Source organism: Tasmannia lanceolata, unplaced genomic scaffold, assembly GCF_043159265.1.
Source record: "Tasmannia lanceolata isolate RefF3 unplaced genomic scaffold, GAP_Taslan_0.1 ptg000011l, whole genome shotgun sequence".
NCBI lineage: Eukaryota > Viridiplantae > Streptophyta > Magnoliopsida > Canellales > Winteraceae > Tasmannia > Tasmannia lanceolata.
This window is the reverse complement of record NW_027518688.1, coordinates 7,386,638-7,404,208: the sequence shown is the minus strand read 5'-3', so window position 1 is coordinate 7,404,208 and position 17,571 is coordinate 7,386,638. Positions and strand designations below refer to the sequence as shown.

The 17,571-nt window shown below is 40.9% G+C and overlaps 1 protein-coding gene and 1 pseudogene across 1 annotated transcript; one reads left to right on the top strand and one right to left on the bottom strand.

Moving 5' to 3' along the window:
* Nucleotides 1-236: 236 nt before the first annotated feature.
* Nucleotides 237-13,789, bottom strand: LOC143886265 (uncharacterized; annotated as a pseudogene).
* A 2,197-nt stretch (nucleotides 13,790-15,986) lies between these two features.
* LOC143885838 (uncharacterized) lies at nucleotides 15,987-16,559 on the top strand. Its single transcript, XM_077389890.1, has one exon. It carries the CDS (start codon nucleotides 15,987-15,989, stop codon nucleotides 16,557-16,559), a length of 573 nt encoding a protein of 190 aa, XP_077246005.1.
* Nucleotides 16,560-17,571: the final 1,012 nt, after the last annotated feature.

Genomic DNA, 17,571 nt, shown 5'->3' with positions numbered 1-17,571 from the left:
CTGATCAGTTTCAGACAGCTGTCACTAAATGTCATGCCCCAACACTAGTCAAAGCAGTTATCGAGTTAGTGTCATTGGGCTCTCAAAGTAGAGTGATGAATCAAGAGATAGTCAAAACAGCTGTCACTTGCCTTCCCCCATTAAGGAATCAATAGATACTTCCAATTTAAGATACTAATTTAAGTAGTTACTAAAAATTCAAATAGAAAAACCATTTAGCATTGATCATTGAAGACTTACATAAGATGGATGGAACATGGCGCTGAAATAGCAGCGATCTTCTGAGCGCGCTGGGCTTCACACCTGTACAGCCCCTTCAATTCTTTCTTTGCCTTTCGTGCTTCCCTTTTCTCTTCGTTTACAGCTACCTACATGCAAAGAACCTCATCATCGACCACATAGACATTAATAAAATCATATGTACCAATTTTAACTTCTCGGGAAGAAAGAGAAAAGGTTGCGTCCCTTCACTTCAACAAAGTAGTATCTACTTTGTTGTATATTCAGAAAATTGCGAGAAAACCCTTCATATTGGGAGCAATAGGTCACTCTCCATTTTCTGTGTTAAAATACCCACAATTCCATGGAGGAACGCAACATAGCCCGGGGGACTAGAATATTTTGGAGTAGTTGAGAGTCTTGAGACACTCTTGAACTTCTCCGAAGCAGCAGAGTACTGTTGTTCTTGGAGTGGTCAACCTAGAGGAATGATAGAATGAAGGGCGCCCATGCAAAAATCAGCTTCAAGGATGCCCCTATTGGTTGATTTCTGCAAAGTGAATTTATGGTGACGCCGAAAAAAGTGGATGGCGCCTAAAAAAGTGGAAACCGTGTTGACTTCACAGAAATCAACCAATAGGGGCGCCCTTGAAGCTGATGTTTGCAAGGGTGCCCTTCATTTCTATCATTCCTCAGTCAACCTAATCCTTGTTCTTAACCATACTTCTCCTAAAATGAAAGATTCCTCTTTTCTCCCTTTCCAAGCACAACTTGAGTTCTGGTGTATGCATGTAGGCAGAAAGCTCAAATATTGGTCAATGATTTACCTTCCTTTCTTTCTTTTCCTCCTTTGACTCCTCACCATGTGGCCTCCTCTTCCGCGAGCCGGCTCCCAAACTTGTCACCTTCTTCTTCTTCTCCTTCTCGACAAAAGTTCTACTGTGCGGCAAAAACTGCAGAGGGAGCTTCTCTTTCCCTCCAAGAGAAATCATGTGACTGTTGTTGCGCAATGCTCCAGAGACACTTGTGAGTTTCTTTCTGTGCTTCTCTGGAGCTAGTATTTTCCTAGGATGGTTATCAAGATTTGAATACGTAGAAACAATTGTCTCACAGTCCCACACCTCGGATTCATCAATACTTTCCTGCAAAACCACCAACTCCTCATTATCTTTATTTTCACAGCTGTACATTTCAGCGTACTCCACACATCGACGAATAATATCAACATTAGAGTCTGCTTATTTCCATTCCATTGATCCTTGATCTCCATGTAAAAAATCACCCGGAACTTTATACTTGTCATTAAGTTCTATTTCATCCATTAGATAGTCCTTAATTACAGGATTGAGCTCAGTGGCAACTGCTTCACCTTCTGAAGCTATGGAACTAGCATCGTCATCAGTGTCACTATTAGATTCCCGAAGATTAAGCTGTAATACCAACACAATAAATATCTCAACCACTCAACAAAGCCTTACCAACACAATAAATATAAACATAAAAAATAATATGCAAATAAGAGTGTGTGAAAATAAAATGTTGCTTGAAAATGATATATTGAGAAATGAAGTAAGCTGCAAATATATCTGAATAATAAGAAATCAAATTTGAACTTCAAAACGATCAAGGGAGAAGGTTGGTAGAATATGGAGGATAGGAACGTAGTAAGTTGAAATAGAAATACCAGGCAAACAACTTAACAACAAAGAAACTATGGTCTTGAAACATATAGAGTTATCAACTATAGCGTGGCATGAGCAAATGCAGTTCCTCTTAATTAAGTAGATATGAACTGTGATGTCTCTTTTCTAGGAACACACAGCAAATGACAAGAGCCATTCAGAAAAAGAAAAAAAAACAGCAAATGACAGTGGAAAAACTAAACAAAATATTTGAAAAGTAGAGAGGAAATATAAGAAAGGACATCTGCACTCCCTTCTTTCATGAAGTACGTATTTGATTGGCTAATGATAGCATTTTAGGAATTGCAACATCCGTTAATAGCTAATTAGAACTGTAAATCAAAAGAGTGTCATTATTAAAGCAAGATTGTGAGGATCATGGTTTTAAATTTCGAATCCGAAACTGAAACTACCTGAAACCGAAATTTCAGCCAGAGTCCCAAATTTTGGCCAAAATTTATGCCGAAATTTACTTTTTCCAAAATTTAAACGAAATTTACTTTTTTCCGTAATTTGGTAATTCCAAAATAGGAATCAGAAGCCCCTGAAAGTACATCAGAGAAAATACAGACCCAACCCCGGAGATTGAGATGACATGAGAATGGAGGACTATATAGGAGATCATATAGAGTCATGGTGTCATTGTCATTTACGGGCACTATAATCATCAATATCATGTAAGGGTTATCATTCATGAGCACAATTATCATTGGAGTGCCAATATCAATATTGATGAATACCTCTTGGACACTTATGACCTAAGGTGACATTATGTCACTTCAAAATTTCGTTGGGTTGGAATACGGCTAGTATCCATGTTGAATTTGGAGTTCTAATCCTACTCCCCTAAGATTTTTGTGGGGTATCGAGAGTCTAAATTTAATGGCCTCTGGACTTTTCAAGAGACTTGAATGATAATAAATCCTGCTATTTTCTAAAGCTGGTAGGGTGCCCCTTTGTCCTTAAGGTGTGATGCCTTAGAAGGCTAGTGTGACTCCAGATTAGATCTCTCCCCCTCTCTACACTTTCTTTATCTTCTTGCTCTCGTTCTCTCCTATTTATTTTTTCCTAAGCGTGCAACCATTACCAGTCCATGGACCATCTAAGATCACTACCATCAGCTCCACCATTCCATTCACCCACAACCATAACTTTAAACCCAGACACCCAAATACCCTAATGATCAACCCTAGACCCATTTTCTACCTCCGAACTGCCCAAGATACTATTCACTACCTACAAACTGCTCAAGAAACCATCCAAAATCATCAGATAGTCTGTCTATCCAATCCTCTCCCCACCTGCAACAAAAAATAACAACATAAAACTGATATATCGATCAGTTCTTAACCCGTTCCCATTGCTAGCCCTTTTCTCTACCCTTTTCTAGCATTGCAAGTTGAAACAACACCAAACCTTCCCCTTCACCTACTACCGAACACCCTTTATACCTAGATCTGGCTTGCAATCATTCCAGATCCAGGTCCAAGCTCCTTTGACATTATCTTTTCATATTGTTGCCCCTGGAAACCATTACCTACAACCTCCCAACCACCCTCCATAATTTTAAACCTGATTCAATCACCTGTTGAACCATTAAAAACCCAAGAAACAATCAAAATCCCTACCAAAACCTGATACAGCCCTGAAGTTTTTATCTAAACTATTCTCAGCCCTAATCCCCAATCTGCAGCAAAATCGTTGACCTGCAATCCACGTACCTTTTGAACTGTTCCACTTCTAACCCCTCCCACCATTCCTATACATCCCCTTTATCCATTTAGATTTACCAAACAGTACCCTAAACTCATTCAGAACTTGCTTACAGTCATTTACAAATTTGTTAGTCACTTTTAAAGCCTAATAGTCCACTTTATATCCAGTTACAGTCGACTGTAACCTGCAGCAGTCCATATAAAACAATGTTAACCTTCCATACCAACCATCATCACTATCTAGTTATCTTCCAAATATTAAATCAAGCCCAGATTCACATGCTAATCTTGCGCAAGCCTTCCCCTAAATCTTATTCTTACCTATTCCCACATCTCATTTGATTCAAATTAAAATAAGACGTTGGAGAGACTAATTCTAGTTGGCTGTCCATGGCATTTTGGTATCATAGCCTAGGTTACCACCATCACAACCTGCAGCAGTAGGACTTACTAGCCAACGAACACCAACCAAAAGATGCTAGATTTACTATTAAAACTAGCTGAGAGAATTAGAGAGTATTGAGTTGCAATTGGAACAGACTAGACATGAACCTGCTTAATGTTACCAGGGTCGTCATCCCACCTTTCGACTCACGAACCAGGGTCGAACGATCCCAAACATGGTTTGCTTGCAACCCAGACCGCCAAAAAAGGCAACCCGCAAGAGAGAGAGATGCACATACGCTGAGAGAGAAAGAGAAGGAAGGGAATAAGGTGAAAAGAGAACCAAAATCAACACCTTGTATGCTTTCATTTATGATTAAGAATGCAATATATGTAGATATTTTATTTAGTGATAGTTATCAATTGTAGGCAGATTGATTTTATCCTCACTAGGAGAGAGGACAGAGTTGCGTGTAAAGATTGTAAAGTCATACCTGCAGAGTGTTTAATCACACAACATAGGCTGGTGGTGTTGGATATATGCATTAAACGTTGGAAGAGAAAAGATAGAGTTGTTAGACATCCAAGGCCTAGGTGGTGGAATCTCAAAGGGGAAAAACTAAATATGTTTACGGATAGACTGTTTAAAGAAGGTCTTTGGAGTCATGACGAAAGGACTAATATTATGTGGAATAAGATGTCTAGTTATATTAAGAAAGTGGCTAGAGAGGTACTTGGAGAATCTAGATGAAGTGGGCCGCCATCTACAGACACGTGGCGCTGGAATGAGGAGGTCCAAAAGGCGATTAAGTCTAAAAGGAAGTGTTATAAATGTTTGCATAAGTGTAGAAATGAGGAGAACATTGAGAAGTATAAAATGGCAAAAAAAGAAGGTAATAAGGGAAGCTAGAGGCAAGGCCTATGAGGATTTGTACCACAAGTTAGGGATGAAAGAGGGTGAAAAGGGTGTTTACAAGCTTGCTAAGATGAGAGAAAGGAAGAGCAGGGACTTGAATCATATAAAATGCATCAAAGACGAGAATCAAAGATTGTTAGTAAATGAAAACGAGGTTGAAGAGAGGTGGAGAAGTTACCTGGATAAGTTGTTTAATGTAGAACCCGTAGCAAATTTGAGAGAACTTGATAACGCTTTTGATGATACAAACTGGAGGTTTGTTCGTAGAATCTGAACATCAGAGGTAAGAGTAGCTATGAAAAAGATGAAATTACCTAAGGCTATGGGGCCTAACGGTATTCCTATGAGAATTGGAGGTGCTTGGATGATGTGGGTTTGGTTTGGTCAACTATGTCATTTAACAATATTTTCAAGCCTAAGAAGATGCCTGATGAGTGGAGGAAGAGTATATTAGTACCTATTTATAAGAATAAAGGGCCAATTACCTGGAATTAAGCGAATGAGTCCTACCATGAAGCTTTGGGAAAGGGTAATTGAGCATAGACTAAGAAAAGAGACTAAGGTGTCAGATAATCAGTTTGGCTTCATGCCCAAACGATCGACTATGGAAGCTATCTTCTTAATTAGGCGGTTAATGGAGAGATTTAGATAAAATAAAAATGACCATCATATGGTTTTCATTGATTTGGAGAAAGCGTATGATAGGGTTTCTAGGAGTGTTATGTGGTGGATCCTTGAAAGGAAAAGAGTGCCTACTAAATATGTTCATATGATTAAGGATACATACGAAGGAGCAGTAACTAGTGTTAGAACTACGAATGGCATGTCTAGTGAGTTTCCAATTACAATAGGACTGCATAAAGGATAGCTCTAAGCCCTTATCCTTTTACACTGGTTTTGGATGAACTTACGGAGGGTATCCTGGACAGGGTGTTGTGGTTTATGTTTTTTGCATTTGACATGGTATTAATTGACGAAACCAAAACACGAGTTAATGCTAAGTTAGAGTTATGGAGAACTACTTTGGAATCCAAAGGTTTTAGACTAAGCAGGACTAAGACAGCGTATATGGAGTGCAACTTTAGTAATATAAGGAGGCGAGGCGATGATGTAGTAAATATGACTGGACAGGAGGTACCTAAAGGGATATCTTTCGCTATTTTGGTTCAATCCTACATAAGGAAGGAGAGATTGAAGAGGATGTTAGCCACAGAATAAGAGCAGGTTGGTTGAAGTGGAAGCATACTTCAGCAGTTCTGTGCGACCGTAAAATACCTACCAAGTTGAAGGCGAAGTTTTATAAGACAGTTGTGAGGCCAACCATGCTGTACGGCTCAGAATGTTGGGCCACCAAGAAGAAGTATGTGCATAAGATGAGTGTAGCGGAGATGAGAATGCTTAGATGGATCTATGGCCACACAAGGTTAGATAGAATTAAAATTGAAGACATCGGTAAAAAGGTGGGGGTGGCACCAATTGAAGAGAGGTTAAGAGAGCACCGCTTAAGATGGTTTGGGCATATCCAATGTAGGCCTTTGGATGCTCCAGTGAGACGAAGTAACGCGTGCCAAGTTAATGGAGTAAAAAGAGGTAGGGGCAGACCGAAAACAACTTGGGTAGAAAAATGAGGAAAGACTTGATGGCTAGGAACATAACAGAGAACATGACCTTGGATAGGAGAGAATGGAAGAAAATGATCCATGTAGACGAACCCAACTAGTGTCAGGATTAGATTTAGTCAATTTGAACCGGGTAGATCCTTTCACCTTCTTCATGAAAATTTTCTAAAGGATTCATTAGCAGGCCCCAACTAGTTTGGGACAAAGGCTTAGCTGAGTTGAGTTGAGTTGAGTTGAGTATTTTATTTAGCGATAGTTGAAGATCTTCAAATTTAATATATTTTTGGTTGGATTGGAACTGAAATTTTCTTTTTGAATAAATATGTTTTTTTTATGACATAGGGTATCCGCAGACATCTAGCCCTCCCAAGACCCCGCAATGGCGGGAGCCTCGTGCATTGGGCCGCCCTTTCTTTTATATAGACTATCCACACCCCAATTTTTTAGGGCAGGACTATTCCCTACAATTGAGCGCAATCACCCTTAAACCACGCGCATCGAGTAAGCCCGAGGGATTTGAACTCTCGTCACCAGGAAGCATACCCATGACTTTAAGCCAAAGGGCCACACCCATACGGGTTTATTTTTGAATAAATGTATATGGCATACATGCGGTTTTTTTATTTTTTTTCTTAAATGTATGTAGTACGGACTATGGAATGATTTTTATTTTTTTACGTGTGTGTGTATAGAGAGAGAGAGAGAGAGAGAGAGAGTGGACCGGAGTGACACGAATTAGCGCTCCAAACTATCCTGCGACCCCAAATAGCGAATCAACTTAGCTTACCCTCATTGTACCGTATAACGAGGTACCATCGTACAGCGTACCCTTTCCCGTACTGTGTACCGAAACGAACCACGTTCCAGATAACCTTGAACCCTTGAACTTGCTCAAGAGCTTGGAAATCCTAACCAAAGGCAATTGGTCTTTTCATTTAGACTAATTATAGCCCTTGATCAAACCTTGATTCAGGGTTGTGATTTATCACGAAAGATTAGGGTTGATAGCATCTAACATAGGCAACTAAGAGATTTTTAAATAGATTTTCACATGCAAATTGAGAAATATCTTTGGAATTGCTTATGTTTTTCCCTTAATTTGAAAAGATCAAGGTCAAATTGGTCTTTTCGTTAAGATGAACCCCAGTTCTTAATCAAGCCTTGAGCAATTGTGATGCTTGATTACAAAATATTAGGGCCAATCTCATTGCCTTCTCTTTTCTTAAAAATTATTTTATGCAACAGGTGGTTCGAGATGATTATTCTCTCAAAAGCATAAAAATCTTGCTTCAAGATAATTCTTTACCTTGCTTTTTTTTTTTTGAATGGTTCCTTACATTGCTAATCGACAGCATATCCCGTCATTTTAGGCACATGGAGCTTACAATCTTACTTGTTTCCTTCTTTCGAGTTTTACCAAAATACCTAAACCCTTTTCCCAAAAATCTTTCGTATTTTGAAATTTTTTCACTTGTCCTAGATGCATTAAATTCTGCACGTTCATTCTTCGGCCCTAGTGATCGGTTCATTGGAAGAGCAGTCCATGAATAGAGGCAATTTGCTCAATGTACTCTTCAATCCATAGTTAACTCCCCCGCGTCATCATGGACTCCCCCGAGCCCTCCCTTTTACCTTGGCCTCGTTCCGCTTTTTGTCCTACAAAGTCAATAAAAACTCCTTTGACTTTCCCGAGTTATGACAGCGTCAATCAAGTACTCGATAGCGTCGTTCCAATTCGACTAGGATTTTTGTTAGCCGCATTTTGAGCCAACTGCTTCAATTGAAGATGATCTGTATAGCTGGATTGAGATGGCTCTCACTAAGATACTTAAAATTTTCAAATGTGTATTGTACTCATGGCCTTTTAAGTTGATTAGATCTGCTCATTGCCGTGATGCTTGATAGGGAGCTCCAATTCTTGACTCGTTAAATCAAGATTCTTCATATGGTAAAGGCAATCTATTGACTCCTTCCATATGGTTGGCTTAGTTGTTACGTGCAAGGATGGGTAGGACTTTTGTGCTTTGGCCTCAATTTTAAGATATTCTAGTGTATCCATCATCTTTTGGTCTCATTTGGTTGCACTGGTGATCAATCGGGCATTCGAGCTAAACATGACTCTTTTGATGCGTAGTCGTTGAGATGGTTCCATTATGATGATGAAATTGGATTGATTTTGATCTTTTTGCAGTGAACCGAGCCATTGATATATCTAATTTGTATGTGTGCCCACAAGTGTCCCAATTTCTCTAATTCTGAGTCAATCTTAGGCCCTAGGTGCCTCGATAGCATGTGTACCCTTGTTGCAACACGAGCTTCCATGGCCCCACTAGCCTTGATAGGTCCATTTAGCCTCTTTATCATCAAACACACATAAAGATCAATTGCTAGGCAAAATGGGGAATGCCTTAACTGTTGTGGCACTGGTGCGTCTGATTGCTGGGTTGCCCTTCTTGTGAGGTAAAGAAGTGAATGTAGGTGCAGCAGATGCCTCTTGCTCTTGATGGAATTGAGGAGAAGCCTTCACTTGACTGGATGGTTGGGATGGGAAGCTTGAGTATCCCTCATGAATTTTCAATGATTAGCGACTTTTTCATGAAAAGAACCTCAATTACAAATTCAAGAACAAAACACAAATCTTCGAATATTTCACGAATTTGATAACTACGGTGAGCCCGACGTGGATGATCACAGAGGTTGTGAATCCCAATGGGTATGGCGAGATTGTCGGTGAATGACTAACGACAATCTCGATCATCAGGGAGATCCGCAAAGACAACTTGAGAAACAGCAAGATGCTAACTTCTTCCATGGCAATTTACTTCTCTCAAGCCATCTTAGAGGGCGGTGGAGTGAATCAAAGGAATCAATGACAACAGAGAAGAAACCCTATCTCAGTGACAACAATGGCTGCGAAGAAGCTAGTTATCGATTTCTCTTCTACTTGTGAATTGAGTTCTTCTCTGAAAAATGTCATTAACTTAATAACCGAATTATATTTTATTTTATTTTGAATGGAACTTAATAACCAAATTCCTCCCCCCCCCCGAAAAAAAAAAAATCAAGGTTGTGAGTTCTCCTTGACCACTATTCAGGTTATTTTAGTCTACCTCAATAATTTGGTCCCATCTATGGTCTTCTTCTTGAAGAAATACCCCTTAAACTTTATACCTAGGAAAAATTGAGTAAAAAACCAATCAAAATCAAACCAAAGCATATAGACCGTAAAGCTTAGGATTTTCAGATCTGCTCCACTTTTCAAAGAAACCCCCTTTAATACCCTGAAAATGATGAGAAAAAACCCAATCAAGATTCAATCAAGATCTAGCAAGAGCACATAAACAATGAAGCTTGCAATTTTTCAGCAATTGACGAGTTAGAAGGAAGAAAAAGAAGATGAAGAAGAGAGATATGTTGATGTGTCTAATCAAGCAGCTCCTATTCTATTCATTCCTCCTTTTCATTAAGAGAGAGATACAACCAGTTGCGCAACAGCCACTGCCCAGCCAGTTTTAAACAAAATACAAGAGTGACTGAATTATTCAAGATTTTTTAGAGTTGAAAAATGTAGCATCAAAAATTCATATTTTTTTCAAGAATTATTCAATCATTTGGAGAATTTTGTAACTGTGCCAAGAAGCATAGATAACACATCCAATTCCAACTGCAAGAGTGCAATATTGCGTGAAAAGCCAAGATGTTATATGTTGACTAATTCCGCACAAAAAATATGTGATTCTGAAACATGAATTAAAATTTAAACCAGCTTGACACATAAGGTTTGTGCATTTTCTTGTAGTACCTATCTTGATAAAATTCTCACAGTGGACTGCCTCCATATCCGTAAATGCCTAACTATGAATCATTATGCTCATTGTGTTGCAAATGGTGAATCAGTTGATCACTTGTTTATTTACTGTAGATTTCCAAGAGAACGTTGGTATTTTAGTTTAAATAGGTTGCATACGTGGTTGAAAATTGGTTCCTTGCTCCTAGACCTATTAGGGACTCCATGCTTAGGGGGCTCCTTTTGGTGTCAGTTATTTGGAACCTGTAGAAAGAAAGAAATGGCAGTGTTTGAAGGAGTTTTAAAAAAAATCAGATTGATTCAGCAATAGACTTTACATAGTATCACAATATGGGCGGCAGTCATCCCAGAATTTTGAGATTATTCGGAATCCTCCTTTTAGAGATTTTGGATAAAATGACTAATAAATAGACTCCTCCGCCTCTTGGTTTTATAAGCTGAATTTCAATGTCTCCAATTTAGGCACGGTTTGGTTCATATCGAGGGCCTCTTGTGTAATGTCCAGGGCGAACTGAGTGTGGCTTTCTCTAGCTCAATTGGATTTCAAAACTAATATGACAGAAGTTCAAGCACTCCTAGCGGGAATCCATCTGATTAATCAAAGCATTCTTGATGGATTGATTGTTGAAGATGACTCCCTCGATGTCACTAGATGGATGAGGGAAGGGAGAGTTACTTGTTGCACTTTGCAGATGAAATTGAAGAATTGATATACCAAGTGGAGAGTCATGTGGTTGTGTTTCAGTATATGTGGAGCTCGGCGAATCCTGCGGCTGATAATCTTCACCGATCTGAAGTTATGACAATGGAACTTGAAATCTTTGATGTTTTTCCACCATAATGATCAATCCCATCCAAATTCACTCCCCCGTCATTTCGCCTTATTTCACTCGCATTTCGCACTCATGATGGTATTAAACAACATTGGGTGACATGAACGCTAAAAAATCGAAGAAATTTTTCAGCCGTCAAGAGTTCATCTCGTTCAAGATTTTCCTTTTATGTTAGAAGCAACTTCTCCTCTCCGCCGACTTAGACAGTTCAAAAAATAGGACGAAGATGGCGATGGCGATCGATATAGAGAGAGATGGCGATGGAAAATGATGAAGGACATGTCTAATTTTGAAAACACCATGTCTCTCTATATCGATCGTCCCCACCATATTCATCCTATTTTTTTAACTGTCTAAGTCGGCGAGGAGGAGAAGTCGCTTCTAACATAAAAGGAAAATCTTGAACGAGATGAACTTTTTTTTATGAAATAGGGTATCCCCACCCCATTTTAGGGCAGGACTAATCCCTATGGATGCACACAATCACCCGTAAACCACGTGCATCGGGTAACTCCGAGGGGACTTTGAACGTGATGAACTCTTGACGGCTGAAAAGGTTGGATTTCTCCGATTTTTCGGTGTTCATGTCGCCCATTGTTGTTTAATACCATCATGAATGCGAAATGCGAGTGAAATAGGTAAAATGACAGGGGAGTGAATTCAGAATCCTCCTTTCAGAGACTTTGGAATGAGAATCTCCTAAATAGACTCCACCTCCTCTTAGCTTTTATAAGCGAAATTTCGATGGCTCCAATTTAGGCAACCCGGGCTTGCCTCATATCAAGGCCTCTTAAATACTGCTCATGGTGAAGTGAGTGTGGCTTTCTCTAGATCGAATGAATTTCAAGACTAATACAATGGAAGTTCAAGCACTTCTAGCGGGAATCGGTCTGATTAATCAAACATTCTTCATGATTGATTGTTGAATGTGACTCCCTCAATGTAATTACATGGATGAAGGGAGTGTTACTCAGGATGCTTTGTGGATGAAAGTGAAGAATTGAAGAACCAAAGGGGAGGGTCATGTGGTTGCGTTTTAGCATACGTGGAGCTCAGTGAATCCTGTGGATGATAATCTTCCCCGATCTGAAGTTACCACAACGGAATTTGAGATCTTTGATGCAGTTCCATCATAATGATGGAATGGAATGGTTGTTTTTTGCTGTTTCCTTGTTTTTTATTGTTTGCCTTCCTCTTTGCTCATATTTTGTGGTCCATCTTGGTCTCCTTCTTGCTTATTTTTATTACTGCATTTTTGCAATAGAAAAATTAAACCAGCTCAGTGCCTCTTTCTGTGGGAATGATGAATAAAAAAACAAACAGAGAAGATTGCATGAGAAGGTAAAAGAATAAAGAAACTTACCAAGTCAAATTGCTCATCCAGAAGACGACAAACTCCCAACTCATTTCCTAATTGCTGATGGCTTCTTGATTCGAACTTGTCAATCAGGTCGAGTTCCTGCACTTGTGAAGAACAGTCATTGGATTCATTGTCCTCTCCTCAGATTACTTTTGATCACCCATCCTTAGTGCTCATTTCATCTAATGTTCCATCCTTCCCTTCTTCTGGAAGGTTAGCTCGAACAATGAAATCCTCTTCCAATTCATCCACATCTGAACCAAATTGAGAAAAGTCACTATTGTCAAGCAATGCAGCTACATCAGGATCAACAGCTTTCTAAATCTTCACACCAACAGTCTTCGAGGCAACCCTATACATTGAATTTGTTTTTGGATCACTGCCAACTTCGGCACAGATCAGTAATCTTGAAGCATCATACGCCTAAAATGAGATAAATAAAAATACTACTAAATTCAAAACCTCAAAATTGATATCATAAATAATGATAATATCATAGTTGCCAGAGTCGGAAGCAAGTGCGAGAAACAATATGGGAAGGGAGGGACTTAGAAAAGAAAAAATGCAGGAAGCGAAAACCTCTAAAGTAAAGAGAAACTTTGGAAAGTGTCACTGAAAGTCAACATTAAGCATGTAATAAGCCTCATTGGAAGCGAACAAGTACATAGAAAAAATAAGAGAGGTTAATATAGGTAAAAATTACAAGTAGAAAGAAGACTTCACGACGAATTAGAATAACAAGCTTTAGGAATTTATAATTTTACATGTTGTATTCATGTATATTTAATTTACAAAAAAAAAAATCTACTAACCTTTACATCAAGTGGAAGCTGATCAAGCTTGGCCTTGCTGTTATGATAAAAGGAAGAACCTCCTCCAGAGTTCTTGATCTCCCGCAAATGAAGGAGATAGTTATAACCATTATCCGGAAGCCCTAACTCTAGGATTTCTCTCCTAATTTGATCAGGGAGCGGCGGATTTCCATGTGTCCAATCATTATCAATTATCTGATTATCATCAACCTCTATGTCTTTAGGCGCATCCGCAAAAATGGAATTAGGATCATCATTATGGGGATTAATTGTGTTGTTATCATCATCAATGAAAAAGCCATTGGAAGAGTACGAATAATTGTCGACTCTGACAAAAACTCAGTCACTGGTTGAAACACTAGGATCGGAAGAGTCTCTAGCTAGAAACTGAAACGTTGCTGAGTTTTTCTTATTGATGAACTTCTTCTTATTCTTCCCCATTGTAATAGTTGTACACAGAGGAAGAATACTATAAAAGGGGATTTATCTGGCTTGATTTAGGGCTTTTTCTATTTCTATTTAGTTACGAAGAGGGATATTGGGGGTAAAATCGGTATACACGGTACCGACCCTCATAACTATCCTTCGACGCCCTTCCTGATCAATCTGAACCCCACAAGTAACATTCACTAACGAACGTGACAAAATCCCTTCAACACTTCTCCTTAGATCGGTGCCGAATTTCAAAGGGAGACAAACACAATCGCGGAGATTTCGCTTCCAAACAACTTCCGGACGGCCGTTATACGTAAGGCGCGACTTTTGAATTCAAAACATCCCGCCTAAGTCACCATCCACGATCTCCGCCCAAAATCATCAGAAGTCATATCTCCACGATTTTATTCTCCAGCCATCACGCTCCATGTGGGCTAAATCAAAGGTATGATTGATATCTCCACGATTTTATTCTCCAGCCATCACGCTCCACATGGGCTAAATCAAAGGTATGATTGATATCTCCAAGATCATGGATCTCCTCTCCTATAAAAAGGGGGCTACACACCCGACTATGCCAAAGTCGAAAGCTACCTCCCAACCTAACGGTGGAATGGTTACGAGAAGTCAAGCAAGCCAGCGAGACCGCGAACCACAGGAGGAGAAGGGAGAAATGGTTGCTTCCGGCGTCGTTCTAGTAACAATGACCACCTTCAACCAGCTAACACAACAACTTGGAAGCGTCGCGGCCACTCTCCAACAAGTACTTCAAAAGATCCATCCCCAACCGGCGGCGCCACCTCCGACAATACACCCGCTGGGCAACGGAATTCTTCCTGTCGAGATTTCAGAGGAGCAAGGATCCTCAGAAGGGCGAAATCCTCGGAGTCGAAGACCCCGCCAACGTCAACAAGGGTCTGCCTCAATCACCAGCCCACCACCCGACCATCACCGCGATAACCGCAATCGAAGCAGAAGAAAACCCCACTGTCATGGCCGACCTCCAACGCCAGATAAGATAACTCCAACAGCAAATGAAGGCGCCCTGCGACCCGAACCTCCTGGCAGAATGGGATAGCGAAATCAACTCTCCATTCATTCCAAGAATCTCCAACGCCATCGTTGCTATGAATTCTGACATGCCTCGGTTAGACCTCTATGACGGGTCATCTGACCCTCTTGAGTTTCTCCGAACTTACCGCCGTGCGATGGTAATCAGGAATGCTTCAGACGCCACGATGTGCAAAGCCTTTTCCGCCTACTTAAAGAAAGATTCTAGCAACTGGTACAGTCGGTTAAGGCCCAACTCCATCAAGTCATTCCATGAACTAGGAAAAGCGTTTGTCGCTTATTTCGTTAACAGTCGGCCCCGAAAGAAACCATTTGATGCTCTTCTGGCTTTACGCCAAGGAAAGGATGAAACACTACGGAAGTTCATTGGGCGGTTCCGAGTGAAACTCCACCAAATTAACGAACCAAACTTTGATATGGTCCGCGCCGCGCTCTGCCATGCCATCCGAGATAGAGACATGAAAGTAGCCTTGAATGTGAGTCCTCCTCGTGACCTCCAAGAACTCATGGCCACTGCGGATAGATACATCAATAATGAGGAATCATTTGACATGGAAAGGGAGTTGGAGAACACCCGAGGAAACGAAAAGCTGAAAGAAGACTCTAGGGCGCTACCTAGTCATAAGCAGGCAAGACACAATGATCGACAGAATCGTCGCTCCCCAAATCCCCAGTTTGATAAGGTCAACCACACTCCATTGAACAACACCATCTCAAATATCCTGTACGAAATTCGCGACAGAGAGCCCATACACTAGCCCGAAAGAATGAGAAACTCGGGAAAAGGTAAAAACACCAAGATCATGGGCACACCACCAACAATTGTTATCATCTTAAGAACGAAATTGAAAGGCTCGCGGGACTTGGTCGGATTGATCGTTACCTTCAAAATCCCCCAAGGAGTCAACAACCCAGATCCAAAATACACCGGCCGGACGAACATCGTCGTTCACCCAACCGCCGGACAGAAAGTAATAGGCAAAGAGCTTTGGATCGGGAAGAAGAGCCCAAAATCACCAGAAATATTGACACCATCTACAGAGGTCCGGCGTCCGGAGGACCAACCGAGGAAGGACGCGCCCTTTATGCGGGACAAATCAACTCCATAGAAAACCCCTCCAAGAAGTCGATGATGGACCCAAGTACCAGTGTACCCATCACCTTTACCGAGGTAGATTATGGAACGATAGATCAGCAGCATGATGACATTGTGGTAGTCCGACTCACCATTGCCAACTTTAACGTAGGACGAATCTTGGTCGACACTGGAAGCTCGGTCAATGTCCTCCATCAAGAAGCCTTCGCCGAAATCGACATCAGCAATGATAGGCTAGAGCCTGTTGATTGGTCCATCTTCGGATTCTCTGGAGGAGAAATCAAGGTACGAGGGAAAATCAAACTCCTTGTAACATTTGGAGCTCACCCGATCCAACGCACCATCATGCAAACCTTCGTAGTAGTTCGCATCCCTTCCACTTATAATGCAATCATCAGAAGGCCAGCGTTGAACGAACTGGGGGCAGTGGTTTCCACTGCCCATTTGAAAATAAAGTTCCCCACAAAACTTAGTGTCAGAGAAGTTATCGGCGACCAAGAGAAAGCTCGAGAGTGCTACGCCGCCCTGTTGAAAAAGAAAAAGACCGCCAAAGAAACCTTCTCCATAGGCAGTACCGACCCTCGAGTTGAGGTAAAACAGGGAGAATAGGTCGAGGAACTCACAAAAATTCCTCTGTTCATCCGACGAGCAAACCATCCAAATAGGTTCCCTCCTATCAGGTAAGCTCAAAACTGACCTCGTCGATTTCTTAAAAACTAACTCAGACATCTTCGCCTGGTCCGCCTCCGATATGCAGGAAATTCCCTCCAATGTAGCGGTCCATAAGTTGAACGTGGACCCAAACTCCAAGCCGGTCAAACAAAAGAAAGGCAATTTCACCGCCGAAAGACAAAAGCAGGTCAAGGAAGAAGTAGATAAACTCGTCGATGCCAAATTCATCAGAGAGATTCGATACCCAGAGTGGCTTGCCAATGTTGTGATGGTCAGGAAATCCAACGGCAAGTGGCGAATCTGCATAGATTTCACGGATCTCAACAAAGCGTGTCCCAAAGATTGTTACCTGTTACCGAGGATCGATCACCTCATTGATACCATCACCGGGCATGAGATGCTAAGCTTCATGGATGCCTTCTCCGGGTACAACCAGATCCAGATGTACGATCCCGACATTCCAAAAACCTCCTTCGTCACCGACCAAGGGTTGTTTTGTTACGAAGTCATGCCTTTCGGACTCAAAAATGCTTGCGCCACGTACCAACGTCTCGTTAATAAGATTTTTGCCAAACAAATTGGGAGGAACATGGAAGTATATGTTGACGACATACTCGTTAAAAGCCTCAAAGCACAAAACCACATTGCCGACCTTGAAGAGGCCTTCGCCGTACTCCGACGGAACCGAATGAAGTTGAACCCCACCAAGTGTGCTTTTGGGGTTACCTCCGGAAAATTCCTTGGCTTCATGGTTAGCCAGTGAGGAATTGAGGCCAATCCCGAAAAAATAAAAGCACTATTAGAAATGACAGCGCTGAAGAAAGTCAGAGATGTACAAAGACTCACCGGCAGAATCGCGCCCCTCAGCAGGTTTATGTCTAAATCTGTCGAAAGATGGCTGCCCTTCTTTAAAACTCTCCGAAGCGTGAAAGACCTTCAATGGACAGAG